A 20,541-nucleotide genomic window follows, 5' to 3' on the forward strand; every position below is an offset into this window, starting at 1 on the left:
AGAGAGAGAGAGAGAGAGAGAGAGAGAGAGAGAGAGAGAGAGAGAGGGAGGGAGGGACAGAAAGACAGAGAGAGAGAGACTGAGAGAGAGAGAGGGAGGGAGGAAAGGAGAGAGAGAGAGAAGGGGAGAAAGGGTTGAGAGAAGGAATGTTTTACATACATTCCTGTGATGAAGACAATGTTTAAAACATTGTGTGGAAGCTCCTCCATTCTCAAAACTAAGTTATAAACCTCATAAGACATTCAATAGTTGCAATATATCCATAATTCATGGACAAGTCTGTGTGTTCTTCAAACGAGCTTTGTCCATCACCTAATACATTAAGGAAGCAAAATAGCATCAAGCTTATCATTTTAAGATGACTTTTGGATATTTCCAAAACTCAAACTCAACATCAGCAGATAAAGATCTACCACCATTGAGAATGGTGTTCTGACGTGTTCCAACAGTGACTTGGAATGCTATCCTGGCATAAGTCCCTGTGCTCTTGAGGGGCCTTCTTTGAAAAGGACAGTGTTCATTAAGATGCATAAAGTCTAGTAAACTTATTACTTTTCTTCTTTTTCTTGTTATTTTGTAGGGTGTTTGGAGTTTAGGTACTTGCCCTGGGTCACGCAGCTAATGTCTAATACATTTATTTAAAGGGAAGTTACATTCACAGAACCACCAACTCTCAGAGTTAGAAGAAACCTCAGAGCCCACCTAGTCTGATTTTATATCAATGACATTTTTAAAAAGGCCCAATAGTTGATCATTTAGCTTTTGTTGGAGACTCTTCTGAGCAGCGCACTCTACTTTGGGATGAACAGCAACAGCAATACATCACATTTATATAGGACCTACTAAGTGCCAGGTGTTGTTCTAAGGGCTTTGAAAATATAATCTCATTTGTTCTCACAACAACCTGGGGAGGTAGGTTCTATTTTTATTCCCATTTAAGAGATGATGAAGCTGAGGCAAACAGAGATTGTGACTTGTCCAAAGTAACACAGTAAAGTATCTGAGATCATATTTGACCTCAGGACTTCCTACCTCCAGACCCAGCACACACACACACACACACACACACACACACACACACACACACACACACTCCCTCTCTCTCTGTCTCTGTCTCTGTCTCTCTCTGTGTCTCTGTCTCTCTGTCTCTCTCTGTCTCTCTGTCTCTCTCCTTTCTTACCTCTCTCTTCTCTCTCTCTCCCTCTCTCTCTCTGCCAAGAATTTTAATTCTTAGTAATTATTCTTCTTACATTAAACTCAAATCTGTCCCTTTCAGGTTTTTGACAATGCTCCTTTTTCCACCATCCAAGGCTAAGCAGAATTAGGTTCATACCAGATCTCTGGAGCACAGATCTAGAGTTGTTTTCAGATGATCCCAGAGAACACCATGTCCAAAGTCACAGAGGTAGTGTCAAGGATGAGATCTGAATACAGAACTTGGTTTCAAGTCCTATTACTAAAATATATTGACTATGTGACCCAGAACAAAACACAGACTCTCAAGACACTAGGTCTCTTTCTAATCTGGGAATTCTTCAAATGGATCCATGAAATTTATTTTAAAAAATATTTTGATAAAATTATTTCCACATACAGAAAAGAGAAATAGTAAATGTTGGAGAAGATGTGGGGAAGTTGGAACACTAATGCATGGTTTGTGGAGTTGTGAATTCATCCAACCATTCTGGACAGCAATTTGGAACTACGTCCAAAGGCCTATAAACCTGTGCATACCCTTTGATCCAGTAATGCCACTACTAGGTCTATATCCCACAGAAATCATTAAAAAGGAAAAAGGACCTACATGCACAAAAAATATATTTTGCAGTTCTTTTTGTGTTGGCAACAAATTACAAAGTGAAGGGATATCCATCAATTGGGGAATGACTGAACAAGTTGCAGTATATGAATATAATGGAATACTATTGTTCTATGAGAAATACTTAGCAGGTGGATTTCAGAAAAACCTGGAAGTACTTACATAAACTAATGCAGAGTGAAGTGAACAAAACCAGAAGAACATTGTACACAGTAACAGCAACATTGCGAGATGATTAACTATGATAGATTTAGCTCTTCTCAGCGATGTGATGATCAAAGACAATTCCAAAAGGCTCATGATGGAAAATGCCATCTACATCCAAAGAATTATGGCATCTGAATGCAAATCAAAATATGCTATTTCCACTTTTGCTTTTTGTTTGTTTTCTTTCTCTTGTTTTTTTTTTTATTTCTGATTCTTCTTTCACAATATGACAAATGTGGAAATATGATGTAATGGCAAGTAAAGTAGTACTTTGCTGTTTGTTTCAGCTATTTATGTACCTTTCAGTCTCCTTTGCTTGTGTCAAGTCTTTGTTGGAAAGAGCATACATTTGTGTTACCCTTAATAGGCCTAAGGGATTTTGGAGACTTCCCTACCCTTAACAGGCTTAATGTCAATACATGGAGCCCATGGTGGAAGGAGCCTGCCAAAAAAGCAGAACAGGAAGGGTGGAAAAAAAGGGAGCAGAGCAAATAAAAACACAAGCATGAACTGGGACCAAGCAGAACTGAGAGGGAGAATGTTTATGATGTCCAGCACTCTGTCTGTTTTTCTGTCCGCTGTTCTGTGTTGTTATGTTGTCAGACAGAAGCACTCTGATGTTTTACATTACTTTGTCAGATAGAAACACTGTCTTTTGTTCTTAGAAGTACAGAAAGAGGACCTTACTTCTGTTTACAGAAGTCCTGAGAGTTTATTGCTGATTGGTATTTGATTTCATAGGCAGAAGCTTTGTCTTTTGATTTATGTTACTTTGTCAGACAGAAAGTGTATTGAGATGATAGTGCAAGCAATGTGTGTAAATATTGTAGTTCTGTTAAGCTTTGTCTTCCTAAAAACAGGAACTGTGAAGGACTTGGAATGAAGCTGTTCTTATGAAACAGGAGTGGAAAGCTGCCTTTGTGAGTCCAGTCAAGAGCTGGGACAGCTGCCCACCTGTGAATCTAGGCAAGAATCAAGTGAATCCAGGGAAGAGCTGGGAGCCCTCACCCCATGGAGGAAGAGCCATGGAATTTGGAAATCAGCCTCAGGTCAAAATGAAAGAGAACTTTAATTGGGTACTCTGTATTGATTGATGAGATTGTGACTTACTGTGACCTAGGGGTGGATGGACTTTGTACTTTCCACTACCACTTAAGGATGATTACTCCTTAAAGATGATTGGCTTAAGTTTGATTGGAAGCCAGCCTGGAGTCCAGATGAAGGAAAATGTGACTTGGGTACTCTATATTGATCCAGGAGATTGTGACTTATTGAATGATATGTTTTGTCTAAGATTATGTGGCCACTTTAGTAAAAAGTTGTTATGTCATGTTGTTGTGAATGTTGTGCTCTAGTTTTCATTAATGTTTTGTTTTAATTTATTGATGGATAAATAGAGAGATCACTATACTATGCAATTAGAACCTTAAAAGTTATTCACAGCACTAGTCCTCAAAAGAACTGCTCATGATTGACTTTACATATGTTTAACACTCTTGTACATGTATAACCTATATCAGATTGCTTGGTGTTTGGGGGAGGGAGAAGGGGAGAGAGGGAGGAAAATTTGGAACTCATAATCTTACAAAGATGAATGTTGAAAAATATCTTTACATGTAATTGCAAAAAATGCTAGTAAGTTAAAATAAAAAATACTTTATATGTAATAAGTTTACTTTGTAACTTTGAGGATTTTTTTCATGTTAAGATATTATTCTGAGAATGGGTGTATAAGCCAAAAGGATCTAGGATAAAATAAAAGTTATGAACCCTTGCCTTAATATTCTAAATTACAGAGAAGTTGCTAACTTGTGTTGGTAGATGCAGTTTCCTCATCTGGAAGTTCCCTGCACCAATGAAATCTCAATGTTAGTCACTTTCCATATCCCTAAGTGTCAGGCGCTATTCTAAGTGCTGGGGCTATAAAGATCAATGCCAAAACAGTTTGTCTCTTTGCTTCCTTGGACTGTATTTTATTTTGTTTAATCATTTTTATAATGCAAGGCATGACCAGCACGAGTGTTTTATTTTTGGCAACCAAAATGGAAAGAAGGAATTCACCTTTGCTTATCCCTGTAGTGTCTTTGCAATGGAAGCAAAATTTTCAGTTTGGGCTGTAGGTAAAGGTCCATGGTGGCCTTCATGAAGAAGTTACTACACAAACAGTGTAGCTGAATCACTTTAATTTGGAATAATAATGGAGTGCATATCTTGTAAATTTCTGAACAAAATTAATGAATTAGTTGGAGAGAGAGAAAAAAATAAGATAACCAGAGGAGAGAATACTATAGCACAAAAATGGACTGTAATCACTTGGTTTGGGAATATGGAATCCAATTCTAATTATGTGTTCTAATCAAATAGTCCTCTTTCTTTTGTGTCAGAGGCAGCCCTGGTTGCAGATTGCATGGCCATGGAACTGGGGGTAGCTCCTGAATGAAAAACAGGAGATGTGTTTATCCCCCCTGCTTGGGGCATTAAGCTGAGTATACACAGGGCTACCCCCAAAGAAGTCAAGAAGGCAGCATATCCAATTTTAAAACAGGACTGGCCTTTTTGATTGAAGAGAGGAAAATTTTTCCATCATACTGTCACTGAGACAATGCATTTTTATTGTCTTAGAATAAAAATTATTCCTCTTCCAAGTGAAACCTGTATTCAACCATGGTGAATAGAGGACTGAACTTGGGGACAGGAAAAGCTGAGTTTGAATATTGCCCCCAGCATGTGCTAGCAATGTAAACCTCAGCAAGTCACTGAACCCTCAGCTGTAGTTTCTCTATCTGGAAGCCAAGGATGATAAAAGCATTAACCTCACAGGACTCTTGTGAGAAGGAAATGAGATGATTCCTGTTAAGCAGAAAACAGTGGATCTATATGCATAACCCTGGATCTGATTGCAGTAGAAGGAAATACCACTTTCCCAGGTTCTCCAGCATGTCACACTCCTCTATGTCCAATCTCTTGCAAAGACCTTCTATGGAGAGCCAAAGAGGCCTGGTTCAGGACTCAGATATTAAATCCTAAATAAGAGCTCTTTGAGATGCAACTTTTTTGTTAAGTTATTAGCTCCTGAGTTCTTTGTTATGGATTACACTTCTAAGGATGTTACTTGAGTTCTGAGATCAATAGGCTATACCCCAAGATTTTAGTTATTAAGAGCTAAAATATTTGATTCAGCACTCATGTATCTTTGGATGGTCAGCTCTAAATGTGATGTCTTTTGAGGACTGCAGTTTTGGCTTTGAAGTTTGCTCTCAATTGTATCCGTTTATGACTGGGGCTGCATTAGTAGGTACCTGAGGACTACATATAGGTCTCACCCTAAGATTTTAGTCTCCTAGATAACAAATCCTTATCAAATTATTTATTCTGTGTTACTTCCAGCATACAACAGACTAAGGTAGTGATAAGAATACTCAAGTCCTATCCCTTTGTCTCATTTTCTCTAAAACAAACCTTGTACTAAGAATCAATAATTGGAGTTTATGGTTCTTCCTTGAACTACCCACATGGCCTGGTCATTTCTTATTCTGTCTCCAAATCATGCTTAGTGCTGGACACTGAGCAGCCCATTTAACTTTTGCAACATCTCTCAAATACATACCCTTCTCTCCTCTGACACTGTCACCTCTCTTGTTCAAGCCAACATCCTCTCATGCCTTGATTAGTGAAATATGTGCTGGTGGATTTGACTGCCTCAGTTGTATCCCTTTTCAAGGCCACCCTCCATTCAACCACTAAAGTGATTTTCCTCAAACTCATCTTAGATCATGGCTTTCTATTGTCTCCAGAAAAAAAAATATAAAATGCTTTGTTTGGAATTCAAAGCCCTTCATTAACTTTCCCCTCCAACCTATGCAGTCTTCTTATACCTACCTGACTTTGTTACATATATTCCTTGATCCAGTGATACTGGTCTCCTTGATTTTCCCATAAACAAGACACATCATCTCTTGGGTCCAGGCATTCTCTCTGGCTCCTCCCCAAGCATGGAATGCTGTCCCTCCTCTATTACAAATACTAAACTCCTTGGGTTCTGTTAAGTCCCATTTGAAACACCATCTCGTACAGGAAGTTCAATGATTCTTCATTCCAGTGACTTCCCTCTGTTAATTACATCCTATTTATCCCATACATAGTGCGCTTTGTCTGTATGTGTTTGCATTCCACCCTCATTGGTTTGTAAGCACCCTGAAAGCAGGGATTATCCTCTTTTCGTATCCCTACTGCTTAGCACAGTGCCTAGCTTATAATAGGCATTAAATTGATTAAATCAAAATTAATGAGCCTTGATTTCTGCATCTATAAAATAGGTATAATAATAGCATCTATCTCTAAGAGCTGTTGTGAGGATCCAATGAGAAAATATTTGTAAAGCAAGAGGCAGCACCCTCATGAAGTTACTTAACCTCTTGGTGTTCTAGGACAGAGTGGTCAAATTGAAATAGAAACAGAAGCCACCTCACCGTACATAAGGATACCTGCAAGCAGAACCACATATTTTTATATTGCTCTTTGGTTATTAACACATCAACGCATTAAAATCAGATAGAAACTACTCTTTGATCTGGTTGGGACCACACTTGGGAGTATTTTGGACCTATTACAATATGGTGTGGTTTGAAAACTTTCCTGTAGGCAACTGTAGCATAAAATGTTGCAAGAAGGTATAACTCACACTGGCAAAGAGATTATCTGCTTTGGAAGGGTTCTATGCCAATGAGAATCACAGGTCTGTGCCTTATGCTTGTATATAAACTATTTTACAATCTTTAAAGGGCTATGTAAGCATTGTTATTATTAATCATTCTTCCTTTTCTGTCTCTCTCTGTCCCTGGAGGAAAGGACAATCTCCTTCCAAAGAACCAAAAATATTTAAGCAAAACATATAGTAATCATTGATAGTGTAAGGGTTTTATTTTCCAAAGCCAGTGAGATTTAATTTATTAAGCAACTACTATGTGCCAGGCCCTAGTGATAAACATCGGGAATGTAAAGGTAAGAATTAGATAGCTCCTACCTTCAAAGATATGATAAAGAGAAAGATAATTAAATGCTAAAAGCTACACAAAACATCACTTCAGAAAATTATTCTAATAGGGAATAAGCCTTAAGAACTCAAAGGATTAGAAAAGAGATTGAAGGAAGTACACATGAGCTACATGGAAAACAAAATAAGGCAACAACAACAAAGTTAGAACTTGTTTGCTGTGGAGGTGAGCATCACAGCATCATAGATTTCACTCCTAGAGAAGTGAAGGGATTTGTCCAAGGTCACAAAGGTGGAAAGGAAATGAGCAGGATCAAAATCCAAGTCTTACGTTGTCCAAATCCAACATGCTTTCCATGGTGTTATAATTTTGTTTCTCTGCATTGTCTTCATGGGATGACACATGTTCCAAATACATAATGCACCATCACAATGAAAACCAATTCCATTTCATGCATTCATTAAGTTTCTACAATCCCCAAGATATTGTACTAATAGCTAAAGATATAAAGAGCAGCTAGGTGTTGCAGGTGATAGAGTACCTGTCCTGGAGAAAGGAAGACACATCTTTCTGAGCTGAAATCTGGCCTCAGACACTTACTAGTTGTGTGACTCTGGGCTAGTCACTTAACCCTGTTTCCCTCAATTTCCTTATCTGTTGAATGAGTTGGAGAAGGAAATGGTAAACCACTATAGTATCTTTGTTTAGAAAATCCCAAATGGGGTCACAAAGAATTACATGTTTGAACCACAAAGATACAAAGGTAGATATGAAGAACAGTCTTTCCCTGGAAGGAGTTAAATGATACTGGCTGGTCATGCAGTGACTGAAGGGTGTCAAGCAGGGCTTCTCAAATTCTTACAAGAAGGTTTTGATTAAAGCAATTTCTGTCTGATTTAGCACCAAAAGAGGAGACTTTTTAAATGTATGTGTCTCAATTGATTATAACAATATTTCATCTTCAGAAGCCTATGAAACACTCCCATTCCCAACTAGCAACATGACTAGATTAATTATTTGCTCAAAATAATGTAATTATTTTCTATCAGGTATGTCATTAATGGATTACATAATGCGCAACAGCCATTAAAATGCTAAAAGGAAGCAAATTGAGTCATCCTAAACCTTGCAGTGGGATAATGGAGGCTGATCTGATAGCTCAGATTGGTTTTTAAAAAGTTCAGATTTCAAAAAGTGTTCAGATTGAAGCTAAACTATTATTTTTCACGACCTGAAGCTTTCAAAAGAATATTCAATGGACTCTCTCAACAATCGCACTAATAAACATAATGGCATGTGAAGGTCCCATGAGTATCTAGCAGTCACCAGTTCACTGAAGTTCAAAATAAACCACAAAGAATAGACAGGATTATTAGTACACAACTCAACCTGTAGCCTCCACCAGATACAAGTGAGGCTGGACCTCATATCTCTTTCATAACTTATATCTACATCTATACTTTTCTTGTTGACACATTGCAGAGCCAATTGAGAGCCCAGAGATTCCCCTGCATATTAAGACCTTAGCATTGCCTAAATATTTCAACTTTATCATAAGTATCTACTCATTGGCCAAGAATACACAAGCATTTCTTAAGCATCAACAATGTGCCAGACTCTGTGCTAAGTAAACCAGTAGAATAAGCATTCTCTGCAGGCTGGTTCATTTTTGTGCTTGAGTTCCTAGCAAGTAGCACTGGACCCAGCCTATACTATGCATTTAAGCAATACTTATTGGACTGCTTTGGATTTAAAAGCGACTGCCTTGGATGGGATTGGGCAATACCACTTTTTATTACCATAATATGTATCCTCCAAGTAAAGATGTGATTGACTTGTTTGACTTCAACTCATCTTTATGTGAAAGGAAAAGCTCAGAGAATATCCCTATTTAGGAAAGCAGAACACAGGTTTCAAAGCAAAAGGAAAAAAATGAAAAAAAAGGTATGGTCCCTTCTAGAAAGGGAAGAGGACCTGGTTGAACTTTGCCTCTGGTGCTCATTATTTGTGTTATTTGTGTTTTAATCTCCTTAGTTCTTTGTTTCCTTGAGTGTAAAATTAAGGAGTTAGTATAGCTGGTTCCTAAAATCCTTTCTCCCTCTGAATGCAAGATCTTTATAACCTACAATTGTAGATCTATTTAAGGCTTGCAAAGCAATGTATACTCATCTGGGTCTCACAGCAATATATGGAGATACTATAGGCATCTTTAACCCCATTGCACAAATTGTGATACTGAGTCCCAGAAAGGTTGGCAAACTTGTTCATAGTAATATAATTTAAAAAACAAAATCTCAGACGTAGGATTTGCAGCCAGGTTTTCTTGACTTTGAGGACCAACATTCAGTTCACAACATTACACAAATCAAGAGGCATTTATTAAGTTATTACTACATTCCAAACAATGTGGTAGGTGTTGGGGATATAGATACAAGCAGGAAAAAAGATAATTCCTGCACTCCAGGAGTTTATAGTATAATGGGGGAAAGCAATGACTAAAGGAGCCCTAAAGGAGCATGTCCATTTTCTTTCTGTAATAAGGGAAATACATAAATTATGATGGAAACACCTCAAAAAAGTCTGAGGGAGAGGAGGCTTTGCTATTTCCCTCTTTCCAGAAATTTAACTGGCTAGTTGAGCTGACAACCAATATCAGGCCAGGCTCAAGTGAAAGTAAATGTTCTGTTCCCAATAGGGGTTAAATAATTGTTTGGCAAATATAATGGGATCTAATTGAATAGGTTGTTCTGCTATAGTTGGCTGACTGGCATGATGGTAATTGGCAACTCAGTCAGCCAACTCCGGGGGAGAGACATGCTATCTCAGATACTCCCCAATTACTGTCTTTGATTAGAATGGCATAGGGCCTTACCTTGTAAAGTCTGTCATTTCCATCATGATCATACACATCTGCTTGGCCAGGACGATGATGTCATTGCCACTGTCATCCCATTTAGCGACCTCAGCATCCAGCTTGCTCTTCTCCTGATGGAAAATTTCCACCTGCTCGGCTATTTTTGCCTTTTCCTCTTGGGGTAGCTGAGCCATGATGGCCTGTGTGGGATTCAGAGAAATAGAAAATGTGAATAAGAAACAAGTGGACCCCAGACTGCCTCTTTTTTTCTGTAAATATTAAAGGAGAGTGTGAAAAGCAGTTACATTCTCTCAGAGCCATAACTAAGGTAGGGCAATCAACCCTTAGGCCCAGATTAGAAAATTAGAATGTGTTTCCTCTCCAGTTTTCCTTGTTACCCACATTAGTAGCCTTGTTCCACAGGCATTTCTTCCACATGTCCAGTTAAACCAAACAGTACCCTAGGGTATGTTTCCTTTCCAGCTCTTCATCCCCTTCCATCCCCACCAAACCTGTCTGCTAAACTTACAAACTTCTGGTGACTAAGTAAGGACACTTTCCCCATGTGCAGAAATAGAGAGCTTTGCCTTTGTATTTATTCAGCGACTTAGTCATCAAACATTCAAACTTACTATGTGCCAGACTTTGTACTCAGCACTGGGCATACAAAGAAAGGCAAAGGCATTTTTGTACATTCTAATGGGGTAGAAATATGTAAATAACTAGCTATCTGCATCAGGTGGCTAAAAATACCTATATATATATATATATATATATGCCATTTCTATCAATATAATCTAAAAATAACAATAACAAATAGTTTATATTTATATAGCACTTTATATGTGTCAGACATTGTGCGAAGCACTTTAAAATTATTATTTAATTTAGTCCTCTTAACAACCCTGAGAGCTGCTATTATTATCCCCACTTTATTAATGAAAGCATGTGACTAAGAGAAGTAAAGTGACTTGCCCAGGGTCACACAGCTATTCTTGAGGCAGGATCCAAACTCAGCTATTTCTGGTTCGAGGCCCAGTGATCTATCTTCTACACCACTTATCTTCCATCATAATATGTGCATGCGCACACACACACAAACACACACACACACACATATATATATAGATATAGATAGATATAATATTCTGCACATGTAAATGTGTGCACATATACATGTATAAATTAATATCCCTGCTTATACAATGTATATATAATATAGTCAATGCATGTATATACATACATGTCATATATGTATATCTATTTTATATCTATCTCTCTGTCTAGAGAAAGGCTGGAAAGTAGTATAGGAAAGAAAGCCATCAGTAGTTTGGGACAACTGAAAAAAGTCCCTTTTTCCCAGACAGATGGAATTTGTTTTTGGTAGCATCAGACAAGTCAATCATCTAGTCTACAAACATTTATTAGGCCCCTAGTATGTTCTAGGCAGTGTGCTGAGTGATATGGAAACAAAAACATGTAAAAACAGAGAAACGAGGAATTCTGTCCCTTCTTTCAAGGACCTCACAGACTGATGGGTGAGACAACATGCAAATAGCTATATACAAATAAGATACAGATAAAGGAGAGAGGACAAAGAGTGCAGAAAAAGGGATTTAAGCTGAGTCTGAAAGGAAACGGGGGGAGCTCAGAAATGGAATGGAGTAGTTCCTCTGAAAAGCACTGATTTTTTGCAATGATCAAAACACTGCAACCTCTAGGCTACCTTCAAGCCAAACAATTGCCGGCAACATCATGAAATGGTGACCAAACAGACCTTCCACAGTATAATAGTTCTGGAGAACACATGTGTGAATCAAAGGGGCCATCCGTATTCTCAGTAACAAGACTGCTCATTTTCTTTGGTTATATCTGCTAAAAGGAGTCTATTCAAGACAATTTTTATACTTGGTCTTGGCAAATTTACACCAAATGAAAGGAATCAGCTCTTTCAGACTTGGAGTGTGATTGGGGAAGGAGAGCATACAATGAAGGGGTATTCGATCACTGAAAAGGAGAATTTAAACCAATGTCAGAATAGTGAGCTAAAAAAATAAGGTCTAAATGCCTAAGTGATACGACTTAATAGCTTCCTGTCAAATAAGGGCTCTTCTTCCGAGCACCCAATACAGGAAGATTTAGAGGCGTGTATATGGTTTTGGTGGACAGTCAGGTGCACTGTCTAGCTCCCATCTAATCCTTCTAAGGACATATTGTTTTCATCATTTTCTGTCATGTCTAACTCTTTGTAACCTCGTTCGGGATTTTCTTGGCAAAGATAATGGAGTGGTTTGCCATTTCCTTTTCCAGTTCATTTTATGGATGAGGAAACTGAGGCAAACAGGTTGAGGTGTCTTGCCCAGGGTCACACAGCCCTGTCAGAAACCAGATTTGTACTCAGATCTTCCTGAAACCTTCTATCTAGGTGGGTCCCTATTTTTTTCAAATACAAATGCATAAGAAGTATTTTAGAAAAATATATAAAAATAATAAATACAAAAAAAGTATGTGTCAGTTGGGAGGGAGGGACAAGGGAGGGCACCAGCGGGGTCAGATAAGGAAAGGCTTCCCATAAGGAGTGGCATTAGAGCTTTGTCTTAATGGAAGAAAGGACCTCTTTGAGAGGATGATGAGGCATAAGGGACTTCCATTGCAAAGGTTCAGTGACAGCCATTAGAGTGTCATGTGTGAGGCACAGAGGGAAGGTCATTTTGGCTGAATCGCTGAGGCAGGCTGGAGAGAGCAATGAAGCTGGAAAAGGAAAAGGCTAGGTTAGAGCCAGGTGGTGAAGGCTTTGGATACTAAACAGAGAAGTTTATATCTATCTATAATATTTGTCCTAGAAATAATAGGGAGCCACAATAGGGATGTGATTGAGTAGGGGAGTCAAATGTCGGAATCATATATCATTAAATGGTTTGAGCTTCATAGGAAGATGAAGAATGTTATAGTGGAACACTTTAAGAGTCTTAGGCTCAAATTCTGTATCTAGTCATGACTATCTGCATGACCTTGGGTAAGTAACTCAAACTTCCTTGGTCTCAGTTTTTTCATCTATAAAATTAGGTGGTTAGACTAGATTACCTCCATGGTGCTTTTTCAGCTCAGTCTATGACCTTGAACAATTCAATTCTCCCCCTGGGACTCAGTTCTCTCATCTGTGAAATGGGGACATTTGGTCAAGTTGTCTCTGAGAACCTTTGCAAGCACCATATTTATGATTTCATGAGCCTAATGAGGGAGATAACATCTATACATATGAATAAATATATATATATATATATATTTTTAATATTTTGGGAGAGAATGTTTTAGTATCTGGGGGATAAGGAAAGGTGTCATGAAAATACCTGAGCTATGCTCTGAAGAAAACCAAAGAATCCCAGAGGCAGTGGGGAGGCATACATTCCAGACCAGGCATAAGGGGACGCCTCAAGTAAAAGGAAATAAGGAAGGAAGTGAGAAATACCAAGAAAGCCCCACTGGGGAAGACTGATCAGAAGAGGGAGAGAACTGGATTATTTGGAGGAACTAGGGACTTTAGGGAGTTTGCCATCGACACAAACCAATGATGATAGCAATCAAGGTACAGGTGCTGAAGTAAGGGTGGGGGAATGAGAGTCTGTCCTTGAGGGGGAATAGCTGATGGAAAGAGTTCAGGAGGGCAGAGATGTGAATGCAACATGGTTGAGCAGAAATCATTGGATTTGGAGTCTAAAGACTGGCTCCTTCTTTTCTCTGGTGTGTGGTGAGAAGAACGTAATATTTTATTTAATCCTGGCAGGTCATAGGTTCATAGATCATAAAAGAGTAGATTTAGATGTAGAAGGAGGTCTAGAGGCCATCTAACAAAACTTTCCTGCTTTATATATAAGGAAACTGAGGTTCATAGATCACACAAGCAGGAAATGTCAGAGCCAGAGAGCCCAGATATAAATCTAAGGGTATTCCCATTATTTCATGTTGCAACACCATAGTCTAGAACATTCTCTAAGACCCCTTTCTCTGCATGGGCTTTGCAATAACTGTTCTCATTGGGATTATTCAGAGTATACCCTCAATTGCAAAGTCCTCATGAGGATGATCGAAGTGTTAGCTAGTCAATTCACTCCACTGGCGCCTTTCTTATGTCTACGCCATGCTTATAATCTGTATCATCTCATGTAATATTTAATTACAGACTTTCCTCCAGAATCCCTCTCCTCTTTCAAAGCTCAAAGAATGTGCCATCTCTTCCAGAAAGCTTTGCCTGGTCCCCTTAGTCTTTATTGCTCTCTTCCTCCTCCTAAAATCACATTGCCTGAATGCATCTATTTAGATGATGTATCCTGCCAGAAGAATGTAAAACACTTGGAAGACTTTTGTTGTTACTTTTGTTTTCCCTTTGACATTTTGTATCACCAAAGCATCATGGGTAGTGAAGGGAAAAAGGGATGTGTATTCCAACTGCACTTAATTGCTTTTTGGATTGAACTGGACATTGTATAGTTTTCCTAACAAAGAGTTGTATCTCCTGAATCAGACAGCCATCCCCTTCCAGGTAAAAATTATCCTTTCTGTTATAATCCATAGTACTGGGCTGAAGAAAAGCACTTGCCAGATTGCTAACTTTGCAACTTTAGCTTGTAGTTCAGAAATAGAATCAGTAATAGCCAGGAGCACAGGGGTCTTGACTCACCTGGCACTTTTTATATATGACCATACTTTTCTCTGATGGGCTCAAAAAAGCACAAGGGCATTACCAACACTGTCCAACATTCTTCAAGAAATCACTCTGAAGGATGAATGAGTCCCCTGAGAAACTGATTTTTGAAACAGAAAACCCATTTGATTCTGGGGGTCCTCAATCCACATAATATATTTAATAATGTAAGGCTTAGATACAAGTATTATTACACTTTCTCTTACTAATATTATTTCCAGTGAGTAGTTTTTTTTGCCCTGAATATAGTTGAAAAGCTCTTGCCTTTTAAAAATTCATAATTGACCTTTCCCCAAACTGAAAATTTTTTTAAAAGGTTATCTATAAACAGTAGATCACAAACTGGGAAATTTGCAAGTTAATCAAATTAAAATGCAAGACATGAGTTTTAATTAGGCCTTATCAAAGTAACTCAGCAGTTTGAAATGTTAACACATTAAAGTAATTCTGCCTAAAAAAATTAATATATAATAATTCAGGCAACAATTGAACCAAGTGAAACACAAAATGTTTATTCCCTGGTCTAAAATGACATGGGAATGTGATGATGTTTTTTTTTTCATGACCAGAAGAAAATGGTGCTAGTCAGCATTTCTTGTCATCACATGGGGTGGTCTGAGCATGTTCCCACCTATTCATAATATTCAATTACATCATTGGCAAATGGAGATTTTGTGTTTCTCAGGGTGTAGCAGCAATAGCAGCTTACAGCCACAAGTTTTATGTTCTTTGGTACTCCCAGGAAGACAGTTTTCTATAGTGAAATTACAATCACTTATGATTAGTGTTGAGAATTAGGCAGATTAAAAGAATGTGGGAATCAATTACAGACCTCAACAAAGAAGAACCAGCTTCTAGAAAGTAGGTCATAGCCCTATCATATTCTGTTGTGGTAAGACCACAATTGAATTTCTACGGTTGGTTTTGAGATCCAGTCTCACATTTAAGAAGGGCATTGACAAAAAGAAGAGGATGGGAGGGAGAAAGTAACATTCTGAAGTCTTGTGTCCAGGACATATTAATTGAAGGAGCTAAGTTTATTTAACAAAGACAAAAAAAAATATTCTGGGGTAGGTGTGAGGGTGATAAGTATCTTCAATTATTTGACCAGTTGTCATGTGGCAGAAGGATATATAACTCATTCTTTTTAACTCCAGAACGCAGAATCAGTAGCAATGGATAGAAGAAGATGAACATTTATGCTTGATGTAAGGGGTATTAAAAAGAGAATTACACGGAAGAAATATTTTAGTAACAAAGCTACTTATTTTTGAGTGGAGTAGTCTTCTCCATCATTAAGTCTACTAGGCAGAGGTTAGATAACCATTCATCAGGCATGCTATATTAGGGATTCCTTTTCAGGTGTAGGTTGGATTGGATGACTGCTGAGGTGGTCATTTAAAACTCTCAAATTCTGTCATGGAAGAAAGGCCTAAAACCAAGGGCTATGGCTTCCTTCCTTGTCTGGTGTTTTAAAATACATTACATTTATTGATTTCTATACTTTATCCACTACTTTTTTCCCATTGATTAACTACAACTTTGCTTGAATTGAAACTGTCAAACTCAGATATTTTTTTTTTCTTTTTGGAGAAGGGAAGGCTTGGCAATTGGGGTTAAGTGATGTGCCCAAGGTCACAAAGCTAGTAAATGTTGTGTCTGAGGCCGGATTTGAACTCAGTTTCTCCTGACTCCAGGACTGGTGCTCTATTCACTGCGCCACCTAGTCACCCACCTATTTTTTTTAATTTTTTTATAAAATGGGATAACCATAATTAGACGGAGAAATAATCTCATATTCTCATCAGTTAATATCCTGCCTTATGTCTGATATCTAGGCCTCTCTCTCTTTTTTTTTTTAGTGGTGCAGTGAAATGTACTGGGAGTCAAGAGTCCTGGGTTCTCAGCCCAGTTATTCTAATTCACTAGTGACCTCGAATAAATCACTTTATTTATTCCTCTTGTCTTTAATTAGCTTCCTCATTTCCAAAATAAGGGTTCTGGACTAGGTTATCTCCAGGGGCTCCATCTAGCTCTCATATTGTATAGTACACATGGAAGGCAGATGGGAAGAATGGAGAATATTGGTTTTCCTCTCAACAATACATATGCTTTACCAGAAAGAGCCCTCATCTATATTTCTCAATTAAAAAAGAGAATTATAAATGACCCATCTTCATGTCTTCCAAATGTAATTCTTGATTTTTCTTTCTGAGAGTCCCTTGAAAAAAAGAATTTTTTCTGATTCTCTCCAGGAGTTCAAGTGCTGGGGCCAAGGAGAAATGAAGTGCATTCTCTGAACTGCTGACACATCAAAACAATCTTTGGCTTTGGGCTGCATCCTGATTTGTTATCAATAGCATATATGTAAATGAGGAATGCATTGCCCAAATGCTGGTTAAAGTCTTTGGTTTTCAATACTCCTCATATCAAGAATGATTTTCAGGTCTATGAGCCATGCCTAATAACATAAGGGAAGAGATCGAATGTCACTATGGCCTTTCTTAAATAAATAAATGAACAAACGGATGAATGAATAAATGGGTAAATAAATAGTGAAATGATTGAATGAATAATGAAATGCATAAATCATTAAATAAATAGTTAAATTAATGAACAGATAGATAGGTAAACAGATAGATAAATAAAGAAGAAAATAAATAAAAATGCCACAAAAGTGTATATCTGAGTCAGTGCAATAGAAGAGGAACCAGGACCATCAGGACAGTAAAGGTGTGTTGACCACAGACAAGGAAATGCCACTAATTTCTACATGATTATAAATTAGGAGGCAGCATGCATACGGGGACAGAATGCTGAAACTGGATTCAGGAAAGTCTAGGTTCAAATTTCGCATGAGATTTACCAGTTGAGTGATCATGGGCAAGTCCTGAATCCACTATGATTCTCAGTTGATTTTTTTTAAATCTAGAAAATAGGTATTAAAAAAAACCCTTAGCACAGGACACAAGGTTGGTATTAGGCTCGAATGAGATCATATATGTGAAAAGGATTGTAAACTTTAAAGTGCTATAAAATATCAGTTATATTGCGTCATTCAGGTCAGTAAAGGTAAAAAAAAAAAAGTCCAAATTCTTATACTCTAATAAGAAAGATAATCATTTTGTTAGTTTTTTTTCCCACAAGCTCTTTAGATATCATGGAAATATAGCCTAGATACCCCTAAAAACGTTTCCTTTTTTTTTTTTCTTTTGAAGGCCATGTTTACGGTCAATAAATAATATCTTTACAGGGTATTGAGCTAAATCTCCCCTGGAATCTCTGCCTTCTTTCTTAAAGTATTGGAAAGGCTGTTATGATAAAAATGGATTAGACTTGTTCTTTTGGCTCAAGAGGCCAGAGATACAAAAGCTGGGAGCTGCAGACATACCCATTTAGCCTTAATGCCAAGGGGAAAGAATTCTAACAATTAGAAGTATCCCATAGTGGGATGGGTTGTCTTAGGAGGTTGGGATTCTTTGAAGGTTTTAAGCAAATGTTAGATGACTAGTTGTCAGAGAAGTCATAGGGGGAGGATCCTTTTTCTGCTGTAGATTAAACTAGAAGGTTTGCTAAGGGCACTTTGAGCAAGGGGTATGCTGTAAGCCAGCTCCTACTGACTCATAAGAGCTGTTAAACTTTCCTCATGAGTATTTATACTTTGGCAACCAGAAATTGCTACAAATCAGAGCTTGATTCCTTATTGTGTTGATTGTCTAGAAAGTGATAGACAAAATATTAATAATGAAAATTAAACTTTAAATATGTCATGTATCCTTTTTTTAGAGTTGTTCATTAGATGTTTATTATAATACCACTGATTCCAACTTCAAAACTATGTGATAATATTAGCTTTGTGTGAGACTTTCAGATCACACTGTTTGCACACACAGATATACCCAAACCAACCTGGCTACTAACTCCTCTTCTTACCATCTCTTGAACTCCTCTCTCTCCTATTTAGTCAGAGACTTCAACCAGCTTCAAGCAAGGACCAAACATTCTTGGGACACAATGAATGAGAAAAATGTCCTGGGACCAGTGACAAGGATAAAGGTAAGCTGTCAACAAATATTGCAGCAACAGAGTTCCTCAGCAGAATGAATAAGAGACAAGCTTATAAGAGAACTGTCCTGTTCAGAGCCACTACAAATAAATCCTGATAGAACACTAGCAGCCGCTAGGTCATAAGCAGAGAAGATCATCATTCTGACTTTGATAGTCAAACTGTCTGCTGCCAGAAATCAGGTGAAAATGTGGGCATGGTGGGGCATGCCTGAAATCAATGCTACTGGGAATGATGAGGTCAGTCAACCAACTGAATATCATTAAGCACCTACTATGTGTCAGGTACTGTGCTAAGGGTCAAGCACAAAAAAGATAGGAAATAAAACATGCCATGCCTTCAAGGAATTTGGAACATAATGGGGAATAATATTTAGAAACAAATCTGGACCAACAAGATTAATATAGAATCAATTGGAGGGTCATACTTCAGTAAAGGCATTGATAGTAAGGAGGACTGGGGAAGGCTTTTGCAGAAGGTAGGACTCTGGGGCGGCCAGGTAGCACAGCGAGTAAGAGCACCGGCTCCAGTGTTGAGAAGACCCGGAGATCGAATCCCAGGCTCAGACACTTAGCACCCACCCAGAAACACCTGGCCGTGTAACCTTGATCAAGTTACTTAACCCCAATTGCTTAGAGGTGGCCAGGTGGCTCAGTGAGTCAGAGCACCGGCTCCAGTGTTGGGATGACCTGGGATCGAATCCAGGCTCAGATACTTAGCACCACACCCAGAAATGACTGGCCATGTAACCTCGAGCAAGTTACTTAACCCCAATTGCTTAGGGGCGGCCAGATGGCTCAGCGAATAAGAGCACTGGCTCCAGTGTCGGGATGACCTGGATTAAATCCGGGCTCAGATACTCAGTACCACACCCAGAAATAACTGGCCGTGTAACCTTGAGCAAGTTACTTAACCCCCATTGCTTAAAAAAAAAAAGAAAAAAAAGAAGGTAGGACTCTGCTGAGAACTGGAAGAGACAAGGGAGGCTGGTGGCTCACTTGAGCTCAAGAATTATGAGTTTCAGAGATCTAAGTCAATCAGATGCCACATTAAGTGCGGCATAAATGGTGAGTCCCTGGGAGCAAGGGAAACTCCAGCTTCCCTAAGGATAAATGAAATGTCCCAGGCTGGAAATCAAGTAGCTCAACATTTTTATACTGATCAATAAGGCATTGTGTCCTTGATTAGTCCTTGAAATACCAGCTTCAGTTGGACAGGGTCACCAAGTCAGAAAAAAACATTTGGAAGGAAGAAAAAAAAAGAAGGAAGGAAGGAAAATGGAGGGAAGGAAGAAAAAAAAGTATGGAAGGAAAGAAAAGGAGGGAAGAAAAATGAGAGAAAAAAGGAGAATATAATGGAGGGAGGGAAGGACGGAATAAGAGAGGCATGAAACATGGAAAGTAGGAAGAGAAGGAAGGAGGAAGGGAGAAAGGAAAAGAGGAAAGAAGTTATGAAGGTAAATAATGGAGAGAGGGAGAAAGAAATGGAAGGAGCAAAGGACATAGGAAGAAAGTAAGTGAGGAAGGAACAGAGAAGGAAAGAAAGAAAAAGAAAAGAAACAGAGGAGAGAAGAAGGAAAAAGAAAGGGAGAGAAGGAGAAGGAAAAGAAGGAAAGGAGGAAGGAAGGAAGGGAAAGAGACCGGAAGGAAGGAAGACAAGAAGAAGGAAGTAGAAAAGAAAAAGAGAAAGAAATGGAGAGAGAGGGAAAGAACGTGTGGGCAGTACTTTCCAAGATCTAGGACTTCAGAGGCATAGGAGAACCTCAGCTGCTCTGTGGCAGGTTAGTAGAGACTGTAACAGGTACAAAGTTTTCTGAGAAGCATGGGTAGATTTAGGGCTTATTGTGGTGGGTTTTGTTCTGACATTTAGAGCCTGTTTTTTCTTTCTTTTTTTTTTTTT

The 20,541-nt window shown here is 38.4% G+C and overlaps 1 protein-coding gene across 3 annotated transcripts in view; it reads right to left on the reverse strand.

Moving 5' to 3' along the window:
- The window catches only part of CTNNA2 (catenin alpha 2), a 1,588,763-nt gene that overhangs the window by 58,410 nt on the left and 1,509,812 nt on the right, over positions 1–20,541 (reverse strand). For all 3 annotated transcript variants that reach the window (XM_069065925.1, XM_069065916.1, XM_069065933.1), the window contains exon 15: positions 9,893–10,074. In XM_069065925.1, coding sequence (XP_068922026.1) covers positions 9,893–10,074 — 182 coding nt within the window. The remainder of the gene's footprint in view (positions 1–9,892; positions 10,075–20,541) is intronic.

Source organism: Petaurus breviceps, unplaced genomic scaffold (genome assembly GCF_028583685.1).
Source record: "Petaurus breviceps papuanus isolate PSGF00001 unplaced genomic scaffold, PetGlider_PUasm1.0 139, whole genome shotgun sequence".
NCBI lineage: Eukaryota > Metazoa > Chordata > Mammalia > Diprotodontia > Petauridae > Petaurus > Petaurus breviceps.